General features: G+C 46.5%; 2 protein-coding genes across 2 annotated transcripts; one reads left to right on the top strand and one right to left on the bottom strand.

Moving 5' to 3' along the window:
• Nucleotides 1-1,521: 1,521 nt before the first annotated feature.
• LOC123024047 (ZW10 interactor-like) lies at nucleotides 1,522-12,006 on the bottom strand. The gene is made up of 10 exons (XM_044431317.1): nucleotides 11,953-12,006; nucleotides 8,935-9,034; nucleotides 8,691-8,802; nucleotides 7,823-7,989; nucleotides 6,032-6,088; nucleotides 5,785-5,936; nucleotides 5,145-5,316; nucleotides 4,905-5,044; nucleotides 2,654-2,813; nucleotides 1,522-1,772 (listed from the first exon to the last, which is right to left on the bottom strand). The coding sequence occupies exons 1-10, from the start codon at nucleotides 11,976-11,978 to the stop codon at nucleotides 1,674-1,676; spliced, it is 1,185 nt and encodes a 394-aa protein (XP_044287252.1). The 5' UTR covers nucleotides 11,979-12,006; the 3' UTR covers nucleotides 1,522-1,673.
• Nucleotides 12,007-17,382: 5,376 nt separating this feature from the next.
• WDR13 (WD repeat domain 13) lies at nucleotides 17,383-23,803 on the top strand. The gene is made up of 10 exons (XM_044431154.1): nucleotides 17,383-17,447; nucleotides 18,702-18,788; nucleotides 19,255-19,495; nucleotides 20,211-20,320; nucleotides 20,577-20,707; nucleotides 21,675-21,982; nucleotides 22,360-22,540; nucleotides 22,634-22,775; nucleotides 22,914-23,032; nucleotides 23,270-23,803. The coding sequence occupies exons 2-10, from the start codon at nucleotides 18,748-18,750 to the stop codon at nucleotides 23,452-23,454; spliced, it is 1,458 nt and encodes a 485-aa protein (XP_044287089.1). The 5' UTR covers nucleotides 17,383-17,447; nucleotides 18,702-18,747; the 3' UTR covers nucleotides 23,455-23,803.
• The last annotated feature ends 1,753 nt before the right edge of the window (nucleotides 23,804-25,556 follow it).

Here is a 25,556-nt window from a genome sequence, read left to right as displayed (position 1 = left end):
CGAGCCCAAGCAGAAAATGCTCGCTGAAGGCTTTCCCCAACTTCCATGCCAGCTAATAAATGTTTCACAGCCAGACAGCCTCACAAACACACTGCCTCGTTGATCCAAGGAGAGAAAGCCTAAGTGCCAACGGAAGGCATCTTCACAAATACAGGCACTGCCTGGCGCAGGTGCAAAGTGACTCAGGCCTACCAAGCCATGCTGGGAGCCACAGGCTAGCATTTCTCCCCCATAAAAAGAAGGGATGGTATCTATAAGTGGACCTCTAATATTTCCCCAGGATACACCTCATATGATTCCCTCTAAGTCTGAAGAGGTATTTGATTTACTGATTCATAACACAGCCTGCCCCAGGGCTTTGGGAAAGCAAGACGCAGGCTTCTCCCTTGTCCTGCATGCAAAAGGGAATGGGTCTCTTACTCCCATGCCTCCAACATTTGAGTCTCACACCCTTCCATTCTGCCTTGATCCTCACACTGCATGCTAGACAGACATAATTCAAACAAGGCAGACAAAGCCCCCTCAGCTCCCTCCCTGATCCCCCAGCCTCCCTTGAAACTCAGCCTCTTAAGTCAAGCTGACCCTCAGCGAATGCCCCCCCCCCCATTAAGCAGCAAGCAAAGTGGGGCAGGGAAGAGTGTGTGTGCTGCTGAAGAGTTACAACAGAGAGGAGGCCACCTGAAGCCCCTTTTTTCTCCCTCCAGCAAAGCTAAAACGAAGCAGGCAGACAGTAGGCATGGTTGAGGAGGAACGGACAGTGAGTTTTACCCCTGCACACAGAACCTGACGAGAGGCACCTCTGAGCCATTAGAGCAGCAACCATTTTTGATGGGTAAAATATTAAAGGCTGCGAAGGAGGTGCCTTTTGCATACATCAGGTAACATCTGCGAAGGGGAATTGTCAGCAGAGTGGGTATACCATGTCTGGAAGTGCAGTGCAATGCAAGGGGTTAGAATTTTGCCTCAGGCAGACTGCTCTGAAATTGGGAAAGCCATTTTGGGAAAAGGGGCCTCAGATCACCCCTCTAAGTTGACCTCAACAAAGGGGAGGCTGTAGAGCGTGTGGTACAACATTGCCACCATGTGGTTAAATGCTGAACAGCTCATATCCACAGGTTACTGCTTAGCCAATATGGCCTGGGCTCCGCTGAAAAGGGCAGGCATTACCCTCGGTGGATGAAAAATATGACCTACAGTGATAGTTTGGAGAGATGAATATTAAGATTCAGCTAATTTTGCAAACTTGAGAATTTGATGGACGGCTATGTTAATAATCTCAGGCAGTCCCCACCCGCTAAGAGTATTTTATTGAACAGAAAATATACAATTTGTCAAGTTTAGAAACAAAATATCAGTCACACACTGGTAATGAGGGACAGTCACTAACAGTGAAACACAGTAAGAGCAACAGGAAAGGGGAGGGAGACAAAAAGTAGGAGATCTACCCAAGAAAGAAAAAAATCAAAACTGAAAGGAGGTATAAGGTCTTGAAACACCCCAACACACACACACACACACACACACACACACACACACACACACACACACACGAGGGGGGAAGAGAATGAGAATACAGCTGCCTCAATGAAATTGTATTTCCCTCCCCAGAAATATGCAAAGAGATTGGCTTATATAGAGATTCCAGCCACAAATCCCCATGTCACTGCATAGGTCTAGGAAGCAGCCGTTGTTTGGGTAAGGAAAGGAGCACTGAAGTCCACAGTACTGAGGTATACCAGCCAGCTCTGCAGTGAAGGTGTCTCTTGAGGGGGCTGCAGAAGAAAAAGATGTTTGGGGGAGTTAAACCATAGCCAGGACTCCGAGGAATCAGAAGCCAGTGCCAAGGGATTTGAACTGGTTTTCTACTTTGTGAAGGGTGAACTACCAGGAGTGTGTTGGTGCTATTAAAAAAAACCTACAAGATATTGCCTCCAGGGAATACTATATAGCAGTATCTCATGCCTCTGTAACCCACTGATCACCTCTGAACCATTTTGCCAGGGTGAGATGGAGGGGAGAATGTAACAGATGGTGGGTGAAGAACCTACAGCCTTTTGCCAGGGAAAAGCATCCCCTGGCAAAAGCCTGTGCCCCGTAGGACTTGCACTGGGAAATACCACAACCTTAGAGGCCCCTCAGTGCTTTCACTGACACTAGGTTAAAATGAATGCAGCTCTAGCAGAATTCTGCTCATGCAACAGAACGCTCTCCCTCTCCTTCCCTCTGCACCACTCAAAAACCTGATCCAAGGAGTTTACAGCTCCCCAGAGCAGATCTTGGGGACACACCGGGTGGAAAAGGAATGGTCCCTATCCCAGTTCCACCAGCAGAATGACAACACTGGATGCAACCCATTGGTAACTATCATACCGTTCCCCACTCTCACACCTATTTCCATGCCAAACAACCAAGGGGAGAAGACTGTCATGTTTAAAAGGGCTTGAAGCAAAGGCCAAAGGCTGAGGATGGACATATGGATGGCAGCAACTACCACCATTCACCCACAGCTCGTCTTTCCAGTCTAATTTCCATACACACAATCCCAGCATTTGGAGGGGCCCTCTGCCAGTTTGAAATATTCTCCCATCCCTTCCCAAGCTCTTACTCATTAGGAAGGAGGCAGCAAAGAGAACAGCAATGGATCAGTACTGACCCTGTAGGAAGCCACATCAACTGCACCGTGCTGACTCTTCACTGAGAGAAGGCAGATCCTCCCGCTGGCTGGATACCCCGGCTCCACATGGAGGCAGCAAGTTGCGGATGGCTTCAGGTACCTGAGGAGCCTCTTCTCTTGCTGCCAGTCAATGGCAAAACTGCAGAGGGAGGAGCAGAGAAGGCATCAATGCATCAACAAGAGCCCAAGCGCAGGACTGGGGGACTGAAAACGCCCCCCTTTTAAAATGAAGGTCATTTATTTGGCACGTCTCCTGAGAGCAATAAGCCATGCTCAGCACAGAGACCCACATTTTTCAAAGTAAAGGAATGGCCAATGGTGTGAGCCAAGGATCCCCAGCCTTTCTGGACCCTGAGTCTACTTGGAGATCTGAGAAAGTATGTATCATGGCCAGCACTTGCAGGTGGCTACCATGGGTGTGGCTAGCCACAAATGACAAGAAATAATACCAGGCAGAGATGGAGTCTGAGCCCCAGATGTCAACACATGCAAGAATACCCATCTCACAGAAACCAAATGAACAGACTTGTGCAAAACATACATCCTGACTCCCCCTAGAACAAACAAAACACTTTCCCTGGCCTTCTGTACAGCAATAAGGGTTCCTTTTAAAGGCATTTCTAGTGGACAACCTGGTGAATGCTATGAAAAGGAAAGAAAGATAGTGAGGCAGCAGGAGATCAGCAGTTCACTTCTCAGCATGTCCAAGGCTTAAAAAAGTGAGAGATCAAGGAAGGCAGGGAGCCCAAGTAGGCATCAAGGGAGATGCTGGGGTAGGTGGTGAGCACCTCTGTCAAAGACCCTACGCCTAAGCAGCAATGTTGTTTAGTCACAAAGTTGTGCTCGACCCACCACAACCCCGTGGGCAACATTTTTTCTGTCCTCCACCACCCCCCAGAGTCCACCCAAGCGACTTCATCTAGCCACCTCATCCTCTACTGTCCCCTTCTCCTTTTGCTGTCAATCATTCCCAGCATCAGGATAAGCAACAATAGCAAGTATCCAAAAAGCCAGGCATCACCGGATGTACTAGGCCCAAAAGCTGGTAATTGTCAACCCTTGGTAACAGAGTGACTGTATTACTCCAGATTCTGTACAGTGCCTGGCACAACTAGAATGAGATGCGGTCCAGCATCCCTGAGTTCAGAATCTTCATTCTGAGGTCTTTGCTTCTGTTTCCTCTCAGTACCATTATCCGTGTTGATAAAAGCAATAAACAGAAGCCTCACACAAATACCAATAAGCCATCCTTTGGTGAGCTTTGGTGCTATGGAAATGTAATCAATCAAATGAAATTAATGCAATACTGAATGCTCCAAAGGCTCCACATGTGTTCAGGCATCTTTACAATAGGGTAGGGTAGGACAGTAGCATTGAAGCTAGGAGAGCCACTCAGCGAAGACTCCCTGCCAAATTCATTCAGGGCAACACACTCTGAATGGGGGAATTGTGACTCAGGCCTGTAACATGACATTACCTCAGATAATGCTACCAAGTGGTCAGATGGGTCATTATTTCACATCCCTATCACCTCGGAGAAGGACACATTCACAAAGATCTGTAAGCAGCCAAGAGAGGCAGCAACATGTGCCTGATAGTACAAAACATCACCTCTGCACTGTGGCACCTGGGCTGTGCAATCTCCTCCCTCAAGCAGCTTGGTTATGCTCTCTCCTGCTTCACTGAGGGCCCACGTCTCCATGGCAGGGCACCTGCTATGCATGCAGAGGGCCCCACGTTCAATCCCTGGCATCTCCAGTGAGGCAGGAAAATTGCCCACAACTCAGGAGAGCCACCTGCTGCCAGGCAGTTTTGACCATCTGGCGCTAGCTGTGATGGCTGACTCTGTATCTGGTGGCTTCCAATGTTGCTAAGCTCCTGCTCAGTTGCCCAGGCTCATTTATTCCCCCATGCCTTGGGTTCCTTTTGCGTAAGCCACTTTGAGGTTAGAAAGGAAAATGAGGTGCATGTGTTAAAAGAAATCCCACCCAAAAGCTTGAGTAACCACAGGAAAGCTTGCTAAAGAGTCCATGGAGCATCTCTGAGGCAACAGCATACAAAGACCACTGATCCAAGTCAGACTGTCCACCCACCCAAGTCTGCTCCCCAGCATCCTTTCACTGGATGAACCTGGACCCTCTGACATGCAAAGCAAGGGCCAAGTCCTAACCTAAACTCCCTCCATTGCCCCCACCCAGTAAAGCCCTGAACACCAAAATAGGAGGCTTACCAGCTCTGCAGCAACTCAATCTCAGCCAGGAGCTGCGCTTGTTGGACGTAGCTATACTGTAACTCCATGATGAAGTTTCTGATGGTGCTGGAGGCACCCACAGGAAGAACAGCAGAGAGAAGGAAGAAAGGACTGCCACTCTACATGGGAGGTAGCGGACAGAAGGAGAGGGGGAGAGAGATTAGACCAGTGATCTGGCACACTGATTCTGAGCAGGATCTGTCCCTCACTCTTCCCTACCTCCAGGCTGATGCTGCCATCTTCCTCCCAGTGCATGCGCAACTTCAGGTGATGGGGATCGGAAGCCACAGGCTGGGAGTATGAGATCAACTCTACCTCCAGCTCATTGTATGTAGCGTAAGTCACTTTTACTCCTTGCAAAGTTTCCAGGAGGTGCTGGAAGTCAGTGATGCTGCAAGGGAACAGGGGAGTCCAGAAAAAGAAGGGTTACTGGGTTACACAGACAAGACCACTGATTGCAGTCAGCTTCCACATTGTAAAGAGGCGATTTCACCTCGCTAATTCTAAGGCAGGCCTATACCTGAAGCGTGATACAGAGCAATGAAGCAGCAACAAGCTATGAAGGCACACCACCAAAAACCTGCCTCTGCAAGTCTTCTGGCTTTGAGATGGCAGGGCCCACCAACTCTCAGCATATCTCTTTGCCGGCATATAGGGCAAGAACCCTTCCCTTTCCTGTGGGGTAAGCAGCCTGTGCCACATCCTTCCACTTTTCTGCACATTCACCAAATCATAGCATGGATACACGCCCACACCAGGCACGCTGTGGAACCCAGAACTTAATGCTGATTTCAAACTGCATTCCGGCAATAGGCACACTTTAGATTCCTCTCCCTGCAGGCAGAATCGAAACACTCACCTCTGCAGTTTCTCCTGCCAGACAGAGGCCTGGTGCTCTTGTTCTTCTAGCTCCCCCTGCAGGCAGTGCAGCTCCTCACGCTGTACCTGCAACCTGTACTGCAGCTCTGCCACATGTTGCTCAAGCTGCTGCTGGCGCTCAAGCAATAGCTCCTGCCGTGGGAACAGCAGACTGGGTTGGACCAAGGAACTTGTCTGCCTGGCTTTTCCCATGCCTGACTTGGGGAGATCTACCCCCGTACCCTCACCTGTTCCTTCAGACACTTGTTCCTGGCATTCCTTGCCTTTTCCTCAATCTCCTGCTTCTACAAAGGAAACAGAAGACTAAAATACATACAAAAATACATAGCAAAATACTCAGCCCAAAACCAGAGCGTGTCCAAATCCATCAACTGTTTCAATAGAGTTGCATCCAGTGGTGCCATTCCACTGAGAGAAGCAGTTCCACCCACTGAACCAGGAAGGGGAGCGATTCTCCCTTTTCCCTCCAAACTCTGCAGTCTCTCATGCACCCCTAGATCTGCTCTAGAGGGGTGGACTCCCTCCATAACAGATGTTCAGGTAGCATGAAGGGTTGCAGGAAAGGAGGACAGCGGGATGGTCCCATCGCATTGGTGGATGTCCATTACCATGATGTTCTATTCAACCCGCTTATTACTCCTGATGGGACATGTATGAATGCAAATAGGTGTGACATGTGGGCAGGTATGTTACCCCACTTCAGTATATGCTAGTCCCAAGGGGGTACTTGAGCTTCCATCAAGCATCACAGATTTGCCTGCAGTCTAACTAGCACCATCCACAATTAGTAGTTTACTGTTTTCAAGGGGAAAGGCATATGTAATACCCACTACTAAGGGCCTTGGGAGGTAAACTGGGAGGATCAAAGAGGAAAGAGAGACGAATGCAAGCTTTAAAAGACTGCTGGAGCTGGGCAGGTAGAGAAGCAAGGGGAATGTTTGGAGGGGAACCAAGATGGTCAATGAGGGAAGAGGTGATCAGGGAAAGATGAGGGGAGATGGCAGAGTGAAGTAGTGCCATCCAAGAGAAAAATAAGGGAAAGAGCAACCTTTGGGGAAATGCAGAGGCCAGCAAATAGCCACCCATGGAACTGTGAAAGCGGCTGTCCCTGCATGTCACTAACTGCAGTTTAGGGTTAAGGTTCTTTGTGTTTGGCATTTATAGATACAGCACCACACGACTCTGTATTCACACAGAATGCTAAGCCAGAATTGTTGGCTTGTCTCTAACACTCCAGTGTTTCAAGCCACGGTTTGTATTTGGCTTAGAGATCTAGGAGCCAAAGCAGAAATCCAGCCTTGGAAGCAATTCTAAGTTTTCCATGGTTGGTAAGTTTCTGGGCACAGCAGTCCCTCACACTTATAAAAGCAACTGGGCAGGGTATACCAGCACACCCATTATCGAGAAGCCAGAAGCAGCAGCAAATCTGGCTTATGGCTTTGCATAAACACAGCCAATAACTTGAACACTTCCCAAACACAACTGGGATCAGCCAACGAGAACCTTGCTTTGCATTACAACTAAGACTGAGGCGACTGCTTTAGAGAGTGATCTTCCAAATTGCATCTGCTGCAACTGATAGAAACTGACAGAATGTCTATTCAGACAAACCCGTCATGTTTAGTTCTGACAGTGTTTCCAATGATTTTACAGACAGGTGCTTTAATGATTGCATTCATCTGTGGTTTTAAATATTGTCTACTGGTGTCTTTTACAGGCCACTCTAAATGTTCAGCTAAATCAGAGGCAGGCAACTTGTGGCATCCAGATGTTTTGGCCTCCCTCCTGTCCTGTTTTATTGGCTATGCTGGCTAGGACTGATGGAAGGTGCAGGCCAAAACACTTGCAGCACCTCATATTGTCCACTCCTGATCGAAATCAAAGAGCAGAAAAAAGCATAAAGTGCTTAAATACGGAAGTGTCTGGACATCTTTGTTTCTGAAAGAGAGTTTGATCCATAAATTTGGGACATCCCAACCCCCACTCCCCAACATCACCACCCCAAGTCAGGAGACAACCTTGGCCTGATAGTGCTGCAGAGCATCCTCCAAGAGCCGAGCCCAGCTCTGCATCTCCTCCACTTTGGCCAGCACATGTGGCACAGCCTCCTTGATAGCCTCTACCTGTTGCTGGTACTCCGCTTTGAGTGCCTTCCACTGCTGTTTCGCCTCTACCATCTCCTTCCCTGCAAGGAAGGTGCTCAGTGAGAAAAGGCAGAGACCAAGATTCTGCTCTGAGCCACAAGCAGACACTGGAGGGCCTGCTCCAGACATAAACCAGGTTTCTGAAACTACCAAACTGAAGCAGGAGTTTCCAAGCTGTGTTACAGTGAGTCCCTCCTAAAAGAAACTCTTCAGGAAGCAGGGCAAATGTTCTTTCAAACCAGAAGTAGGGAACTAGCAGCATTCTGGATGTTGTGGGTCTGTAATTCCCATCAATCCTGGCCAGTGCAGCCAATATGATGGGGGATGCAGTCCAATATCTGGAGGGAAACAAGTTACTCACCCCTGCCAACTGATGAAGCAAGTCACACAGCAAACACCAGTATGGTTTGATTAGAACTCTTGCAATGGCAGCACAAAGTATTTGCTGGAGAGTCTTAACCCCCTTTATCTGGCCTTTCCACTTTAGCTCAGGAAGTGGCCTAAATAAAGTTGCCTAGGGTGCAAAGGCAACCACTGCTGCGACCCTATGGCATACCTGCTTATCAGTCCCACTGAATTCAATGGGACCTCTGGGGTAAGCAGGCAGAGACAGGTCTCCCAGAAAATTCTCTAGGGCTTAAACAAACCCAAGCAGGGCTTTCAGATTAGAGTATGTGGCCTCCTAACCCTTCCATCAGTTTAGTTATTCATCTGCCAGAGGCCTCCCAAGAATGATACTCACGAACAGCAGCATCAGAGAAATCCTGGATACTAGGGGCAGAGTACACAAAATCCAGAAGGAACTTCATCACTTGCAGCTGAGTATACATCAACTTGTGAGTCTTCCTGATGTTCTGGAAAGCATATACCAAAAGTGTGTGGGTGGGGGAGTTGGAGTTAGTGCCCCAGAGCACAAGGGGCTCCCAGCACTTTGTCAGCCAGGACTGACACAGCACCCCATTAAGGGAAGCAGGGCTGGGACTCACCACTGCATGTTCAGCCAAGACCTCCACTGGTAACTCAGACTCTGCACCATCTTTGGCATGGCCCTCAAAAGTGAGTGCATCCTTCAGCTGAGTCAGGAGCCTGAGGAGGAGAAGCAAGCAGGAGAGGAAGCTAGAAGAGTGGTTTTCAAAATGTCATGAATCTCAGGAGCCGTTTCCACATGATCCAACTGCCATGAAGACCCTCCACACTGGCAGAGAATCTTGACTGACTTCTGGCTCCATAGGGCATACAGTTGGTTGATCTTGCCAAGGTTTCTATGCTTCACTTTTGCCCCACAGTAACAGAAACAGTCCCTTCATGGATCACTGCTTTGTCATGGCAAAGGGGCTTGTGTAGCTCAATGAAGCTATGAGCTATGCTGTGCAGGGGCACCCAAGACAGACAGGTCATAGCAGAGCTCTGACAAAACGTGATTCACTGGAGAAGAAAATGGCAAACCACTCCAGTATCCTTGCCATGAAAACCCCATGGACAGTACCAAAAGACAAAAAGAGATGACGGTGGAAGATCAGCCCCTCAGGTCGAAAGGTGTCCAATGTGCTACTGGGGAAGAGCAGAGGGCTAGTACTCTGACAACAAAAGTGTGTATTCAAGGCTATGGTTTACCCAGTTGCAATAGGGAAGAGTGAGCACTGAAGAACTGAGGCCTTTGAATTGTAGTGCTGGAGAAGACTCCTGCGAGTCCCATGGACTGCAAGGAGATCAAGCCAGTCAGTCTAAGAGGTGATCAACCCCGACTGCTCTTTAGAAGGCCAGATACTGCAGATGAAACTTTAGCCACCTAATGAGAAGGAAGGACTCACTGGAAAAGAGCCTAATGCTGGGAGCAATTTAAGGCTAAAATAGAAGGGGGCGGCAGAGAATGAAGTGGCTAGATGGGGTCACTGAAGCAGTCAGCGTGAGTGTAAGTGGACTCCAGGGGATGGCGGAAGACAGGAAGGCCTGGAGGAATGTTGTCCATGGGGTCGTGATGAGTCGGACACAACTTCACAACTAACAACAACAACAGAAACAGAGGCCCTGAACACACTTAACACTCTCTGGTAGCTACACATTACACCAGAATATTGGTGCGGGTGGGCAAGTTGCCTTACAGAGAGAATTTTGCCTGCTGTCACTTCTCTTTTCAGTAAGAAAAGCACAAGGTTGGATGACTGCTGGCTTAGAATGCAGAGGTAGAAGTTGCTTTACACATGACTGGGGAATTGCATAAAAAAAGAAAGCCAAAAATGAAAGAAAAATCAGGAAAAATATTATGGGCATGTTGAACTGCTTCAATGAGCTACTGGTGGCAACCAGAATAGACAAGAGTCAGAAATGTGATTTATTCACTAACAAAAGCAGGCTGTGATGAGATCTGAGAGCAGCCTATAAATGGAAAAATAGATACATCCAATGATTGACTGCAGGTGGGGAGCAGAAAAGGAAAATAAACTAGGAATACAGAGAACAAAAATGAATGTAAGGGACAAGTCAGTACAATGGGAAAAGAAAAAGAGCAGCAATCTATGCAAGATTAACCCTATATCCACTTACCTGCAAAGAAGCCCCACTGAACTTACTTCGGAGTACAAAAACACACAGGATTGCATTACAAAAGAAAAAAACAGAAATTACCACCAACACTATGTTTCTATTAGTAAGCCTTAAACTGCACCCTCCAGTCCAAACTAGTTAAATCTTATGTTTTCAGCTACAGAGAAGTTTAAGTTTAACCTGAAGATGGAAGATGTACAGGTACCTAGGCAAACAGAGGAGACAAACTCATGCGGCTCAGATAAAAGTTCAGAAAGATAGACACTGTATATAGAACTCGGAAAAATTCAAATGAAAAAATTAATCCAGGGAAAAATACAAAATAGTGAAGCATGAGCTTCGTAAGTAAACAAACAAAAATTGAATTTGACTTTAAAAGCTCTACAAAACCTAAATCTATTCTGAATTAAGAGCTTCAAAATACTGGGTCAAAAGAACATTTCTTCTCTCAGAAAAATGCTTTTCTAAAAAACAAACTAAACAGAGAAAAATCAGAACTAGGCAAAAGAAAATTAAATGAGACAAGGTATTAAGGCAGCAATCCTATGTGTGGACAGATAGGGGAAAGCCCTGCTATTCCCCGCATTCCCCAACAAGCCATGTATGACTTTTGTAAGTCCTTTTTCCTGTCAAAACATGCATAGGATGCATCCTAGAGAGAGCTCTGGTGCTGAGGTGTTGCCGCGTTTTGAATCCCCAGTGTGCCAACCCCTCTTCAACCCCTGCCAAATGTGGGGAAGAGCGATACATCATTGGAACAGGCTATGGCTATGGGGCAGGATAAAAATCTAAGAAAACAAACAAGACTGTGCCAGTCTGTGATTGCAGGATTGCCACTAGTGAAAAAGGGTAGGCACATGCAGAAGCCATCATTCCAGGTAGATGCTCAGATTGCCACAGCAGCACAAAATAAACAAGCCAACATTGTGATGTTGCAGCAGAAACAGAAGGAGCATTTGGGGAAGATGGGCAGGCCCATAGCTATTTTGATTCAGGCCCTTTGTTATTTTAAGGAACAAGGGGAAACAGTGTTTCCTTTGAACAAGAAGGGGTAGGTTTTGTCTTCCATGAGTCAAATTATAATTTTCTCATTATCTTAAAGAGCCTAAGCAGTCAATTAACCAAAAACAGTAACGTAGCAGACGCATGTTCAATAAAAGTCCTCAGAGCCCTTCAAGACGGGACTCCAGGGGCCCATTCATCAAAATGAGCAGCAAGGGCCATAAGTAGAGCACAGCCAGCTTGCCGTTTACTTTTGAAAAAAGCGATGGGAAGCACCCAAACGCAAACTGCCCGCTCCCCATTTAGTTCAGGATCTAACATATTCCTACTAATCTCCCCGCATCAGATGCAATAGCTTATTCCATCGAGGTGACCCCCTTTTCCACCTAATGGAAAATACCATTATTTAATGGGGGGGGTCTACTGTACTGTCACGTGAGATAATAAAACACACTCACTCTGCAGCTATTGCTGCCGCCGTCATGATCCGCCGAGCCCCAAGAGTCACTGCGTTCACTTCTGCAAGCTTTCTCCCGCCCTTCCAGTTAGAGCTTTTCCCCGCCCCGTCCGCCGAATGCCACCAACTGGTGCTCTGAAAACCGAACAACCCCCGCCTAATAGCTTAGAGTACAAAACGATTGGACAGTAAAGACATCGGGGGCTGCGGCAGGGCGGCTCCTTTCTCCATCTTGAGAAGGTCGGAAGAAGACTGAATGAATATACGGTAGTAAGTCAGTTTAGATGCATCATTCCCAGCATGGACCGCGTTCTAAGTTTGCGTTCAATTGCGACCTGAGGTTCATAGAAAATTAAATAGTTGCAAAAATACGACAAACAACAACAAAAGCGCCCCGCCTATCGAGATATTTTTGGTATTTTCCTTTCTTTAAAAGACAAAAATAGGAGATAGGAGGAACCCCAAAATTAAATAGCACCCGCCTTATTATCTTGGTGTTGCATGCCCCTTCAGTTGGAAACCGAAAGTAGCTGTAACTTCCTTATGGAATAGATCAGGCCATGGTGCGGGGAAAAAAAACAGCCCATATGTTCAGTATAAATAGGAAATTAAAATAAAATGGCTGATAACAGCCCATATGTTCGGTATAAGTAGGAAATTAAAATGAAATGGCTGGTATCATGGCACTCCTCTTATACAGACCTGTGGTGTGGCCACACTTAGAATACTGTGAGCAGTTCTGATCTTGGCTCCTAAAGAAAGGATATTGTAGAACTTGAAAAATGTGCAGGAAAGGGCAGATAAATGAAGGGACTGGAGCAACTCTCCAATGAGTTAAAGGGTACAAGACATGGGAGGGTTTAGCTTAGAAAAGAGGGGAGCGAAGTGAAGAAAGTGGATAGGGGGGCACAGTGCTTTTTTTGTAAAAAAGAAAAGAAAAAAGTGCCGGAACTCACTTCGCCGCCGGCAGTAAGCGCGCGACCACACACACCAACCCCCAGCGGAGCAGCGCCCTCACTATCAGATAGCAGGTAGCAGACACAAAAGCAGCCCACAGGCACTATGTTAATGATGTTTGCTGCTGATCTGCTACGATTCAAAATCACTTCGTAAAATCCATTGGAAAAAAATGTGCTGGAACGCCGTTCCGGTGCGTTCTATGACAAAGCCCTGGGGGAGGGGGGCACCTCTTTCACACACACAACCAGAACCCAACAAGAGCAGCCCATAAAGCTGATGAGTGGGAGATTCAAGATAGATTGAAGTAAGTCAGAGTATAGTTAAACTAGAGACTTCACTTCCATGAAATGTAGTAGTGGCCATCAACTTGAACAGCTTTAAAGGGGGATTGACAAATTCATGGAGCAGAAAGCACCAGGGCTAATGGCTACCTCCAGGATCATAGACTGTATGCTCATGTAGAGCAGTTGCCGTTGCACTCATGTCCTACTTGTGAAATCCTATGAGCAGCTGATTCACTAATGTGTGAGCGGAGTGCTGGATTAGAGGCCCTTGGCCTGATCCAGCAAGGCTCTTATGATCTATTTGGGGGCTCACGTTAAAGTCCCCCGTTATACAAGCCTTCCTGCATCCTACCATGTTATCAAGATATATCTCATTGTGTTGGTCCTTAAAAAATGTTTCTGGGATTTGCATACACCCTTTGAAGTCTTTTGATGTATAAATCTATAAATACTCTTAAATAGCCTTCTAACTAGTGCTCAGCTTACAGCCTGATCTTCTGGATGTTCAAGAAGTTTCCACACAGACGTTAGGGAGTCTCTCTTAAGAAAGTGCATGAGACTGCTTGCTGTGAAGTTGTCATTCCCCAACCCAAGCTGTATTCTTCTGCTTTTTAGCACCAGTCTCAAACCCATTTATCTAGATAAAAGCAACAAGCAACAAAAAGCATTACAGCATTCTTATCAACTATAGCCCACTTCCAAGCTTATGGCAAAATAAAAGTATTAGTTTTTAAGGCATTGCAAGACTATTTTTTGCTTTTGCTGCAGTAGACCTCAGCCAGCTACCAACCCTGCACCTCCAGAACTTAATCTAGGTGCTTTTACATCATTTATCTTTATGTCAGGGGGAAAAAATCCCCTAACTTAATTTTTGTGTGCTGAACCAGATTTAAAGCATTCTCTTGTCTCTAGCAAAGGAACTCTATTTTGTATCCCTATGACTAGAATTCCTGTGCAAACTCATTGTAAAGTCTTGTTGAAATTGTTGTGGCTATTGTCAGGACTAAATGAACCAAAACTCATCATATGCCTGCTGAAACCTGACACTGTGAAGAACAACTTTAGGCTGTCAAGATGGAATTCTGGTCTAGAAACTATGTTAGTCCCGATTCCTCAAATACACCTGTATACATTCGCTAGTGTGTGTCTGCACTGAAAACTAATCCTCTTTTGTCCTTTTTAACACTTTTGTCTGCACTGCCTTCTGCAAAATGATCTCACCCCCCTCCAAGCTATGTCTATGACTAATAGATTATAAAAGCATTCTGTACAGAATCCTTCTTTGTAGTTCCTTTTAGGCTACCTAGATGCTAGATATGTATTTCCTCTCTGTTTGAATAGACTGTCATGTTCTTCTGATTGTACATCCCCAGTGTACCTTTGTTCTCTGTCCCTTGACACTACACTTCTGGAAAAAAAAGGAACACAGGTTCCAGTCACTACACACTACAAGGCACCTACTGCTATTCCATGCTCTCCAGGGAATGGGCTGGTCCTAGCCCTTATCACTGACATATTTGCAAAGCAGTTCCACCCTCTCCATATGAAGTCTCACATTGCAGCCTAGCAGGTGTAGCTGGCTTACCTGGAGTGGTGTATGTAGGTCAATTATGGCTCGGACACCTGAGAAACGGAAGAAAAGTTCTTTGACTGGAAGCAGCTGGGAGACTGGAGGCTGGAGAAAAGTGCAGTAAGTTGCCTTGGTTTGGTCCGCCTTGAGATTTTGTCTTGTGTTGCCTCTGACTGGGTGGTTGGTTATCTCTCTCTCTGCCTGAACATGTGAGAATGCAGCTTCTTTCCTTGCATTTGAACTAGGAAATGAACCCAAACGAACCGGTTCCCAGTCCACACTCTTTTTACCCTGCCGTAGGCCACTTGACCTCACCAACCTGCAGCGGGAGAGTGACAATCCATGGTAGGAGAATTAGCAAGGGAGAGTGGGGGAGAATTCCTATCCAGTGTCCGAGAAGACGACAATTGATAAAGCGGGTGATGTCCTGGATCCTTAACAGAGGGATGAAAAGCAAGCTTTGGCACATGCAGCTTTCTCTGTAATGGTGACAAAAGCAGCATCTGCCCAAATTCCTTCCTTTACCCTGTTAATGCAAAAGCCTGGCTTTGTTTTGCATCAGGTGGCCCTTCAGGGCCTCTCTGTGTAGATCTGCCCCTTTTATGCCAGGTCTAGCTTCCCAGAGGATATATGGGACCTATAGTGGATACATTATCAGATGTCCTTTTGCTGATTTCCAGAAGGCCCTTGCATATGTGGGACTCAACTGTGCAATAGACAGCTGGGGGAGCACAACAAACTGCTCTGGTTGCCCCTCCCCGCAGTAGCCATGTATAAGTCATGTGAACAATTCGGGGCTAAATTCTTGGAGAAGGTGTAATCTGGGTGGATCTGGCATTTCCCTCTGCCCCTTCAGTTAAAGATATACCCATTCATTTCTCCCATCTTTCTAATACTCATATACACTCATGTACATACACACAGGTTTCACTTTCTGTCCTTCTAGATTAATAGTGACATACACACACATACACGTAAATGCACTGCTATTGAGGTTACTTCAAAATTAAACAGCTCTGGCAAACCCAGTGACATGAACATAAGCTGTAACCTTAAGCACATTTACTAGGGAAGGCCCATTGGTCATAATACTTTCTTTTGAATAAGTTTGCACATTAAGCTTTATGGAAACAAAAGCTTTCTCATAGCACCAATGTCCATTATCTTCCCCACTGCACCCCCAGGTTCCTGATCTATCTTTTGTTCCATTACTGGCACTGCCAAGTCAGAATGCAACTCTGTTTTTGAAATCCTCAACACTGTTGTGGAATAGAGCACCTAATTGTAATAGGTGAGAGTGACTTGGAGCATATACATTCTGTATTTGCATAGCCACACCCACTTGCTGTCATATGTGGTTGTCTCTGACTTATGGCAACCATACCAATAAATGCCCTCCAGAATGACCCATCCTTGACAACTGTGCTCAGCTCTTGTAAATGCAACTTGTGGCTTCCTTTATGGAGTCAATCCATCTTCTGTTTTTTCTGCCTTTGACTTTCTCTAGCACAATTGCCTTCTTCAGTGAGTCTTGCCTTCTTATGATGTGCCTGACAAAACAGCTTCAGTTGTGTCATTTTGCTTCCAGGGAAAGTTCTGCCTTGATTTGATCTAGAATCCACTTGTGCATCTTTCTGTCAGTTGAGGTTATGAGCAAAGCTCTCCCCCGCACCATGTTTTGAAAGCATCCCTCTTCTTCCTGTCAGCTGTCTTCACTGCCCAGCTTTCACACCCCTACACAGTGATTGGGAATAAAAGAGTGTGAATGAGCTTGACCTTAGTCTCTGGAGAAGCTTGATGATCTTTTCTACTTTCTTCCTTGCTGCCCTTCCAAGACTCAGGTTTTTAAAGAAAATTTCTTGGCTGCAGTCTTCATTTGAATTGATGACTGATGGTTGGTGCTCTCTCTCAATCTTATTCAGGCAAGCCTTTGGTAAAGTGGGCAGTTTCTGAAGTGTTTCCCTAACCATTGGTGCCGTTAATTGGTTTAATTCTGTTGTTACATTTTTAATTGTTTTCACTGTGTTTATTTTTTCAGTTAACATTTTGGTTGTAATCAAGATTTTATTGCTAGTTATCCTGAGATCCACTTTTTTGGTGGGGGTGGGAACCAAATTACCAAAATGTGCAGTCATTTTCTCTCATCAGTGGAATACAGTGCCCTCCCCGCATTTTCTGTAACTACTGCGGAGCCAGGATTCGAACTGGAATGCTTTTCGGTGAACCCTTGGCAGAAGTAATGTATACAACACAGAAGAGAGGGAGGGGGGATTTTTTTTCACGTGTATTCCGCAACTGCTCCCAATCATCTCTCGATCCCTTTGCCCTAACCCTTAACCGGGAGGGAAATGCACTCTGCACCAGCTTAAGGGCACTCTTCTTGAGCTTTGCGCACAGATCACCGTGAACGCCGCTGCCACAATCCACGCAGCCTAGAAGCCGTCCCTTCCGGCCTTGCAGCGAGGCCACCATACTGGAGTGGAAAATGACGCCTTGTGCGGCAATGTTGGGGGGCGGGGAGCGGCGATCCGCATGCGCTGCTCCTGCTTCAGGGCTGGTGCTGGCGGAGCTCCACCTCCCATGTTCCGCCTCCTTTTTTCTTCTTTTCTTCCGCTGCTTTTGCCGCCGCCGCCGCCGCCGCCGCCGCCGGCCATTGCAGGGACCACCCGGGAGCCGCTGCAGGTACCATCCCAGGCCAAGTTTCCCTAACCCCTTCGGGATGCTGATCCGTCCCGACTCGTCACCCTGCTCCCATCCCATAATGCCCCCTCCCCGGGACCTGTCACCGTGGAAACAAGCCGGCACACCTCTGGTCCCGGAATCTTGGCCTCCCCTTTGACAAACGATATTATCTCCATGGAGACCCGCTGGTCATTCTCCCCTTTAGGACGCCGCACTCCCTCCACCCTCCCTGTCCCTAAAAGCCCGCGACTACGTCCCTCGTCTGTCTTCTCCCGCCCCCCGACTTCTCCCCATCACCATAGAAACAAGCCGGTGCCACCCCATCTTTAACCCGCAAGCCTCCCGCGTTCTTTCTCCCCTGCCATATAACCCGATCACCATAATTAATTCGTTTTCCATGCAATCCTCACGATTGTATGCAATTCCTCCCCCCCCCCCCGTGATTTTGCCCCACACATCCCTTCCTATCCCATATGTATCAACCCATTCTATCCCCTTCCATCTCCTCATTTGGCACAGCACTTCTCTCATCAGCAGTTTGGGCCTCTTTGAAGTCAAAAGTGATCTGTTCCAAAGTGTCCTTGCCATAGCTGCTGCTAATCCATATCCCTCTTTTGCCTCCTTTTGGGGGGGGGGGTGGGCATGAGGGACAATTTTGGGAGACTAGATAATATTGTGTAGAAGACTGGATCTTACTTGGAACTCACAAGCTGCTGCTATTTTATATAGATACTCTAAAGCAACCACAGCCAGTGTCCTAAACGTGGGAGCTGGATCTTTCTTTTCAGATCTGCTATGTGTGTAAGGGGAGGAGATAGAACCTTCCCTGGGTAGAGCTGCCAAGAGTCATTAAGATAATAGGTCCTGAGTGGGAGGACAGACAGTGTTGTGTTGTAGGCCTAAAGCGATTCACTGTTCCAGTTTGCTATCCCTGTTGAAGTACCACAAATTTGCTGCCAGTATGGGGAGGCAGCATCCTAGCTCCTTTCAGTAAAATTTTAAATCTTTCTTTCCAGAAAAGTTGATTCATGGAGTATGAAGTGCTCCAAATACTGGACAGAGTAGACTCTTACTCTGCAGAAAATTATATACTATGGTGGCAGAGACCTGTCAGCTGTGTGAATTGGTGCTCCCTTATTTTGTCCAAACCCGTCACAGAACAATTTCTGGCTTGCTGATGGAATGGGGCATTAGATTGGGCTCCTTTACACACACATCACTGAGGCTGACTTCACCGTAACTGTCTCATTGCAGGCACCCACTTACAAGCTCCCCTGAGCGGCCAGTGGCAGTGTGGGGCATGGCAGCAGTGTGGCAGCAGGTGTTGGCTGTAGATGCTCGGTAAGTCTAATGGGGCAGGACCTACCGGTGCCTTGGGCACAGTACTTCACTGCTGGGAAGGGAATGCTAGAGGAGCTGGGTGATCCTAATGTAGTTGCCCAGGGAGATGGATGTCCAGTGTGAGAACCCGAGATTCAAGTTTGGTGGGAGCCTGCTTTTGAACACCGTTTCGTGTTTACGCTTGATACTTTCTCCAGCAATATTGGTTTCATTCCAGAATTTTGAGTTTTTCACTCAGTATCCTCAGACACTTATTGACATCTCACTGCAGGCCTGTCAGCTGAGTATTGACCCCTGCATGGTAATGCAGGATACTGTGTTGCAGGGAATTTTACAGGAGGTTCTCTCCCCTCAGTTGGTGTTAACCCAGCATGATGCTAAAGAAAAGCAGTAGTAGTGGGCTGGGCCCAACAAAGACACCATTGGTTCAGGCTTTAAGCAGCTGATGCACCAACCCCTATTGCAGGTACAACGCATACCGCACTCCCAACTTCCCACAGTTCCGCACACAGTACATCCGCCGGCGCAGCCAGCTGCTGCGAGACAACGCCAAAGCCGGCTACGACCCTTCACTTCGTAAGCAGTACTTGCGGGTGCGCAGCCAGCTTCTGGCCCAGCGCTACGGCCCCCTCTCGGAACAGAGCAGCTTCCGCGCCTACAGCAACAGCATTGTCCGAAGCAGTCGTACCACACTTGACCGCATGGAGGTAACCAGGATTCTTGTGTCCGAGGGCAGCCGTGGAACCAGAGTGATACTAGCCCATAGCATTTTGACAGGGAGGATGCTGTACTGAACTGAAGCTTGTGTAGAGCTCTGTGGGGAGGCGGCCTGTAGATGCCTTACTGAAATGCTGAAGTTAATATTGGTGTGAGAAGAGAATGGCTCCTATTAAGTACATTGTTATTTGAAAGCAGGACTATAAAAGCTCCTGTTCCATGCAGCACAGCATCCTTTTGCCATTATAAGGGTCATGTGTACTCTTATCCCCTAGGTAACCTGTCTATTGATCTACAATAGACTTACACAAATATCTTTGTATAAAGGCTTTGCAAGTTTGGGGTGCCAAAGACTTTGAAACTGAAAAAAAATGGGATAATGGAGTTTAAGTAGAAAGGGCAGAAGCAAGTCTAAAACACAGTAACTATTAGAAATTATGAAAACCAGAAAGCTTCTCAGGTTTCAGAGTCTTTATTAGCAACTACCCATATATTTTGAGGTGCAAGAACTAGAAAATAGACAATAGAAAAGAGGAAACGGAATGTTATGTTACAAATCTGAGTTTTGTACTGTTGAGTATTATTTCTTTTGTGTTTTCCCTCACCTGGGAAGCATGCCTTGCTCTTCCTTCAGCATATCATTTCCCTGCAACATGTCTTCCAGTTGCTTGCCACCTTCAAATGTAACTATGTGCTGTGCCATAGGATTTTGATGACGATCCAAGATCACTGGGTGCCCGTGGCCATCGCCGTTCTGTCAGCCGAGGGTCCTACCAGCTGCAGGCTCAAATGAATCGAGCTGTTTATGATGAGAGGTATACACAGCGGAGACTTTGTCTGGGGGAAAAAGTGGGCCTGGACTTGCAATGCACCTCAGACTGCTCATTTGATGCATTCCAATTGCTTTGCTAGCAAATTTTGATCAGGAAGTGTTGATGGCAGTCAAAACCCCTGGGCACTGTTCTGTCTCCAATACAGAAGAAAAGTTATCTGCTTAAATCTTGGCTGCCCCGCACTGCCTCCATTGCATAGTGTGCCTGCATCTTATCTCAGCATTTTCATTTTCCTTAGACCCCCAGGCAGTGTTGTCCCCACTTCAGTGGCAGAAGCCAGTCGTGCCATGGCCGGGGATACTACACTAAGTGAGAACTATGCCTTTGCTGGAATGTACCATATCTTTGACCAGCATGTGGATGAGGCTGGTGAGTTGTCCAAGAATTTAGAAGCAAATGACATTTTAGACTGACTACTAGTCTCCTTTCGACTTCCTGATGTCACATTAGTGGCATGTATAATATGAACTGAAACAATATGATGGTTGTCCTTGCCAAGAAAGATACATGCTAAATGATGCCAGACCAAGAAGAGAGATTATTTTTGCATTCTTGGGGTGACAGCAAGAGCCAGGAGAGGTGGAAGCTTGGGAGAGCTGGTGCTTTTGCCAGTAAGCAAGCATCAGTGTGTTGCATCCTCTTCAGCAGCCTAATAGAATACTTCCCTTCCCCCACAACACTGTGCAAAACACTCCCAAGAGCTGAGTAATTGTGTTGAAGCAGGAAAGGCATAATGTTATCTGAGTGCTATCTGGCACAGGGAAGTCTGTAGATGGTGTGTGGAAAAATAATTGGGGCAAGGAAGCCTCTTGCTCGAGCGGAGATCGTATTCTCCGAGCAAATCCAAACCAATCTCTGCACGAGCAAGCTGCATGCCTGTGCATGCATGTGCACGTGCAGTGAGTGCAAAACCTCTGGGGTGGGTCGGTTAAATGGGCATAGTTTGAAGACCCGTGCTTTAAGTGAATACCTTTACCAGAGGGAGTTGTGTGGAGGCAGCCAGATTTCCCGTAATTATACATTCTTGCTGGGATGGGTTGGTTTTTGTTTTTGTTTTGTTTGGTAATGGGAAGTTACACATTAGTAATAAAAGATGTTTAAGCTTTACATCAAAGTTATCATTTCTGGCCACTTTTGCACCTTTTTTTGTATTGTACAGATTTCAGCATTGTCACTTGAACAATGCCAGGATTTGTAGTTTTTTCTTCTGTCAAAATATGCATTGAATTGCACCCTAAATATCTTTTAAACCCAACAGGCTCTTTGTGGGGAGAGGTGTTCTTGCACATGCTGTCAACATTCAACTAACAACCATTCCCTCCTCCTTCCTATCCAGTGCCTAAGGTTCAGTTTGCTAATGATGACAAGCACCTACTAGCCTGCTGTTCACTTGATGGAACCATCTCTGTGTGCCAGTTAGTGCCCACTCCCCCTGTGGTGCTGCGGGTGCTGAAGGGACACAGCCGTGGGGTGTCTGACTTTGCATGGTCCCTCTCCAATGACATTATTGTTTCTACTTCGCTTGATGCCACAATGCGCATTTGGGCAACGGAAGATGGCAAATGCATCCGGGAGATTGCAGATCCAGATGCTTCTGAACTGCTCTGCTGCACTTTCCAGCCAATGAACAACAATCTTACAGTGGTGAGTGAAGAGTAGTGTCTAGAAGCTGTGATTCCCCCTCTGAGCAAGTAAAGAGAGGACACCAACTTAGATGGGATGGGGATTTCTCTCCATAGGAAGCAAGAAATGAATTGGTGGAGTCAAAAACAATATGGGATAATGTTGGTACTACTGGTCTTCCCTGCTTTTAGGCAATATGGAGGGAAGCATGTGGGTTGGTACACAAGAAAGGAGTTAATATAGGAGGAAATATTTAACTTTCCCCCTATATGTATTCCAGCTTTTTAATAAAGCAAGGTGGAGGTGAAGAGATCCTAAGAACAGTGAAATAAGATAATGTGTTTACTGTATTTTTCTCTGTAGAGTAATATGGATGGATATTTTTATTTTTCCACAAGGTGGGGAATGGAAAGCACAACCTACATGTGGTGAACATCTCAACAGGGAAGAAAGTGAAAGGTGGTTCAAGCAAGCTAACTGGCCGCGTACTCTCTCTCTCCTTTGATTCCCCGGGCCGTATCCTCTGGGCAGGAGATGACAAAGGCAGCGTATTTTCTTTCCTCTTTGATATGGCAACAGGTGAGCCTGGAATGGGATGGGGCACCTTGCAGGGACACCAATTAGTTAGTCTAGTTTGGCTCAGACACAGCCCTGTTTTCCACCTACCTGCAGGAAAACTGACCAAGGCCAAGAGGCTGGTAGTTAATGAAGGCAGCTCCATCACAAGTATCTCAGCCCGCTCCTGGATCAGTAGAGAAGCACGGGACCCCTCCCTTCTCATCAATGCATGCATCAACAAACTTCTGCTATATAGGTATGGGGCATTATGTGGTACTGCTATTCTAGAAGTTAACTACTTACTCATATAAACAGATTGCTAATGAATCCCCTATTATAGGGTAGAAACTGGATAGTGCTGTTCCTATATCTATTCTGAATACTTTTTTGACAGGGTAGTGGACAATGAAGGAACACTCCAGCTTAAGAGAAGTTTCCAGATACAACAGAGCTCGCATCCTGTTCGCAGCATCTTTTGTCCCCTCATGTCCTTCCGCCAGGGAGCTTGTGTTGGTACGATACTCATGGGATCACATTGTGAAGTGCATGCAGAGCTGCTATTTTTCTCCTGGGATTTCTAAAGGGCTGCTAATTTCATGCCTGGAGTTGCCTTGTCTCATGTTACTGTCAGTATGAGTATCAGTAATTACAGCAGGGTTAGAATGGAATTGCAGTCCTCTCATTTATAAAGAGTTTATAGTTTAGGGAAGCTTTTATCCTCCTCTAATAACTCTTTTCTGTATATTTCAGTGACCGGCAGTGAGGATATGTGTGTCTACTTCTTTGACGTGGAGCGTGCCACCAAGGCTATTGTTAACAAACTGCAGGGTCACAGTGCTGCTGTGCTGGATGTCAGCTTTAATTGTGATGAGAGCCTGTTGGCATCCAGTGATGCCAAAGGCATGGTTATTGTCTGGAAGAGAGAACAGAAGTAGCATTCCTTCCCTTGGCAAATTGAGGAAAAAATATTTCATAAGATGGTTGCAACAGACCGATGAAAGTCACAACCTTAAAAGAAGACTAAAGGGACAATTTTTACTCCCCTGGTTGGACCTGTACATCTTCTGCAGCTAGGAAAGTTCTGAGCATACCTCTAGCAGTGCACCAGCGCCCAGTGCTCCCCTGCTTTTCAGTTAGCAGGGTTGCTATATAGGGTCCTGGTTATATTGTGAAAAGTTGTTTTCTTTTGTTGTGGCATATGGTGTTGTTTTCAGAATGTCTCTTGTTGGTAACAGCTGCCAGCAATGTCTGTCGATAGGAAAGATAGTAAACAATTCTACAAGGCCTCTTTGTCAAGGTTGTTAATCAGCAGAATAGGATTTGGGTTCTTCTTGGATTCATGACTGTGGAATCAAATGCTCCCAATTCCATTTAACCATAGCCAGCACCTTGCTGGTGCAGAACTGCTTTGCTGTTCCAGCAGTGGCCTGTTTCCCTTCTGGAAATAACAGGGCCAGTGGCATTTTACACAGCATGAGTTAAAATACCATGCTCAGTGTTAGATCACCCCAAGGATATCAAGCACTAGAAAGCAACACCCTCTCTTTTGCTTCTATCAAGTGCCAGACTAAGCCATCTACTTCAAAGAATCAGCCTGCTTTATCACTCTGTCTTGGACCTATGAAATTCTGCAGCTTTACTGTGGTGCACAGACTCTCCTTCAATATGACAGCATACTAGCTGCTCATCTCTACAATGGGCTTTTAACTCCAGTATATTTCTCAGAAGCAACAACCAGTCTTCCTAGAACTGGGGTCTAGGGATCCACAACTGGTAAATGGAGGATTTGCTCCCACATTATCATGCTTCAAACACTACTAGCACCATCCTTGGTAATTACAAGAACTCTGGCTGCAATATTTCTGACAGTTGTATGCAAAACCAGTTGCTCCTCAAATCCAAGCTCTGCAAGCAAATGAAGCGGACTCTGCTCAGACCAAACTTCTGCAGCTACTTAATGCAGCCGCTTTTTGTCACTTATCTTCCACAGCATGTATGGCATTGTAACAGGGAGGGAGGGTCATTGTGTTGAAACTCTTCTGTATTGTTGCTGTGGTAATTTTTTCCTTGGTTTTATTCTTTTGTCTCTGAATTGGGAGAAAATATTTCTAAACCCACTGTCACTGCCCAAATAGGTTTTCCAGGCAGGTACCTGGAAAATAAGAGCTGATGAGGGGATAGTTCAAAGTTCTTCATGGGTACCATCATGCCATTTTCTGAAGGAGCAAGAACTAACTAAAGAAAAAGCAGGTTGCTTACCTGTAACTGATGTTTTTCGAGTGGCCATCTGTGCAGTCACACACATGTAGCGCAGTGCCTTTGGCCAGAAGATTGATAGCTAACGGTTTTTGGCGGGAAAAAGCTCTGCTCCCCCTCCCCCTCTAGCCTATAAAGAGCGGAGCGTCCACCATTTTGTTCAGTCTTTGAAGAATGAACGTTTGCCCCCATGTGGAAAAAATATCCCTACTATAATGGGAAACGTTCGGTACCGACAAAAATGTCCACTCACCGGCACCAAGCGGGGCCGGCGGGTGGGTTGTGTGACTGCACAGATGGCCACTCGAAGAACATCAGTTACAGGTAAGCAACCTGCTTTTCTTCGTCGTGGCCTCTGTGCATCACACACATGGGTAGATTAACAAGCTTACCATTATTGGAGGAGGGGAGTTGTCCTCAACAAAGAACAGATGAAAGAACGGTCCTGCCAAAGGAGCAGTCTTGCCTAGCACGAACATCTAGGCGATAATGTTTAGCGAAAGTGCAAGGAGTTGCCCAAGTAGCTGCTCTGCATACGTCATCAATTGGGACTCCCGATGCAAAAGCAGAGGATGTAGTGACAGCCCTAATCGAGTGGCCTCGAGGAACAGTAGGTAAGTCAATACTAGCCAGCTGATAAGACAGGGTAATTGTATGGACTATCCACTTGGAAAGCCTCTGAGGAGTGACCGGATCGCCTTGATCTCGGGTGGAGTATTTGACAAAGAGTTTATTTGAGCATCGAATAGACTCAGTCCTCGATCTATAGAAGGCTAGGCAG

This window comes from Varanus komodoensis, unplaced genomic scaffold (assembly GCF_004798865.1).
Source record: "Varanus komodoensis strain SLA01 unplaced genomic scaffold, ASM479886v1 scaffold22, whole genome shotgun sequence".
In the NCBI taxonomy this organism is placed as follows: Eukaryota; Metazoa; Chordata; class Lepidosauria; order Squamata; family Varanidae; genus Varanus; species Varanus komodoensis.
This window is presented reverse-complemented; position numbering and strand designations above follow the sequence as displayed.

What these genes read in the sequence shown, in the direction of transcription:
- LOC123024047 (XM_044431317.1), bottom strand. Translation starts at nt 11,978, where the DNA reads ATGACGGCGGCAGCAATAGCTGCAGA. An exon ending in TTTCTCTGATGCTGCTGTTC is followed by an intron (nt 7,990 to 8,690) that starts GTGAGTATCATT and finishes CCTTCCTTGCAG; the next exon opens with GGAAGGAGATGGTAGAGGCG. An exon ending in TGGCAGGAGAAACTGCAGAG is followed by an intron (nt 5,317 to 5,784) that starts GTGAGTGTTTCG and finishes GTTCCCTTGCAG; the next exon opens with CATCACTGACTTCCAGCACC.
- WDR13 (XM_044431154.1), top strand. Translation starts at nt 18,748, where the DNA reads ATGGCAGCAGTGTGGCAGCAGGTGTTGGCTGTAGATGCTCG. An exon ending in GTGTTGGCTGTAGATGCTCG is followed by an intron (nt 18,789 to 19,254) that starts GTAAGTCTAATG and finishes CCCCTATTGCAG; the next exon opens with GTACAACGCATACCGCACTC. An exon ending in CCTCTTTGATATGGCAACAG is followed by an intron (nt 22,541 to 22,633) that starts GTGAGCCTGGAA and finishes ACCTACCTGCAG; the next exon opens with GAAAACTGACCAAGGCCAAG.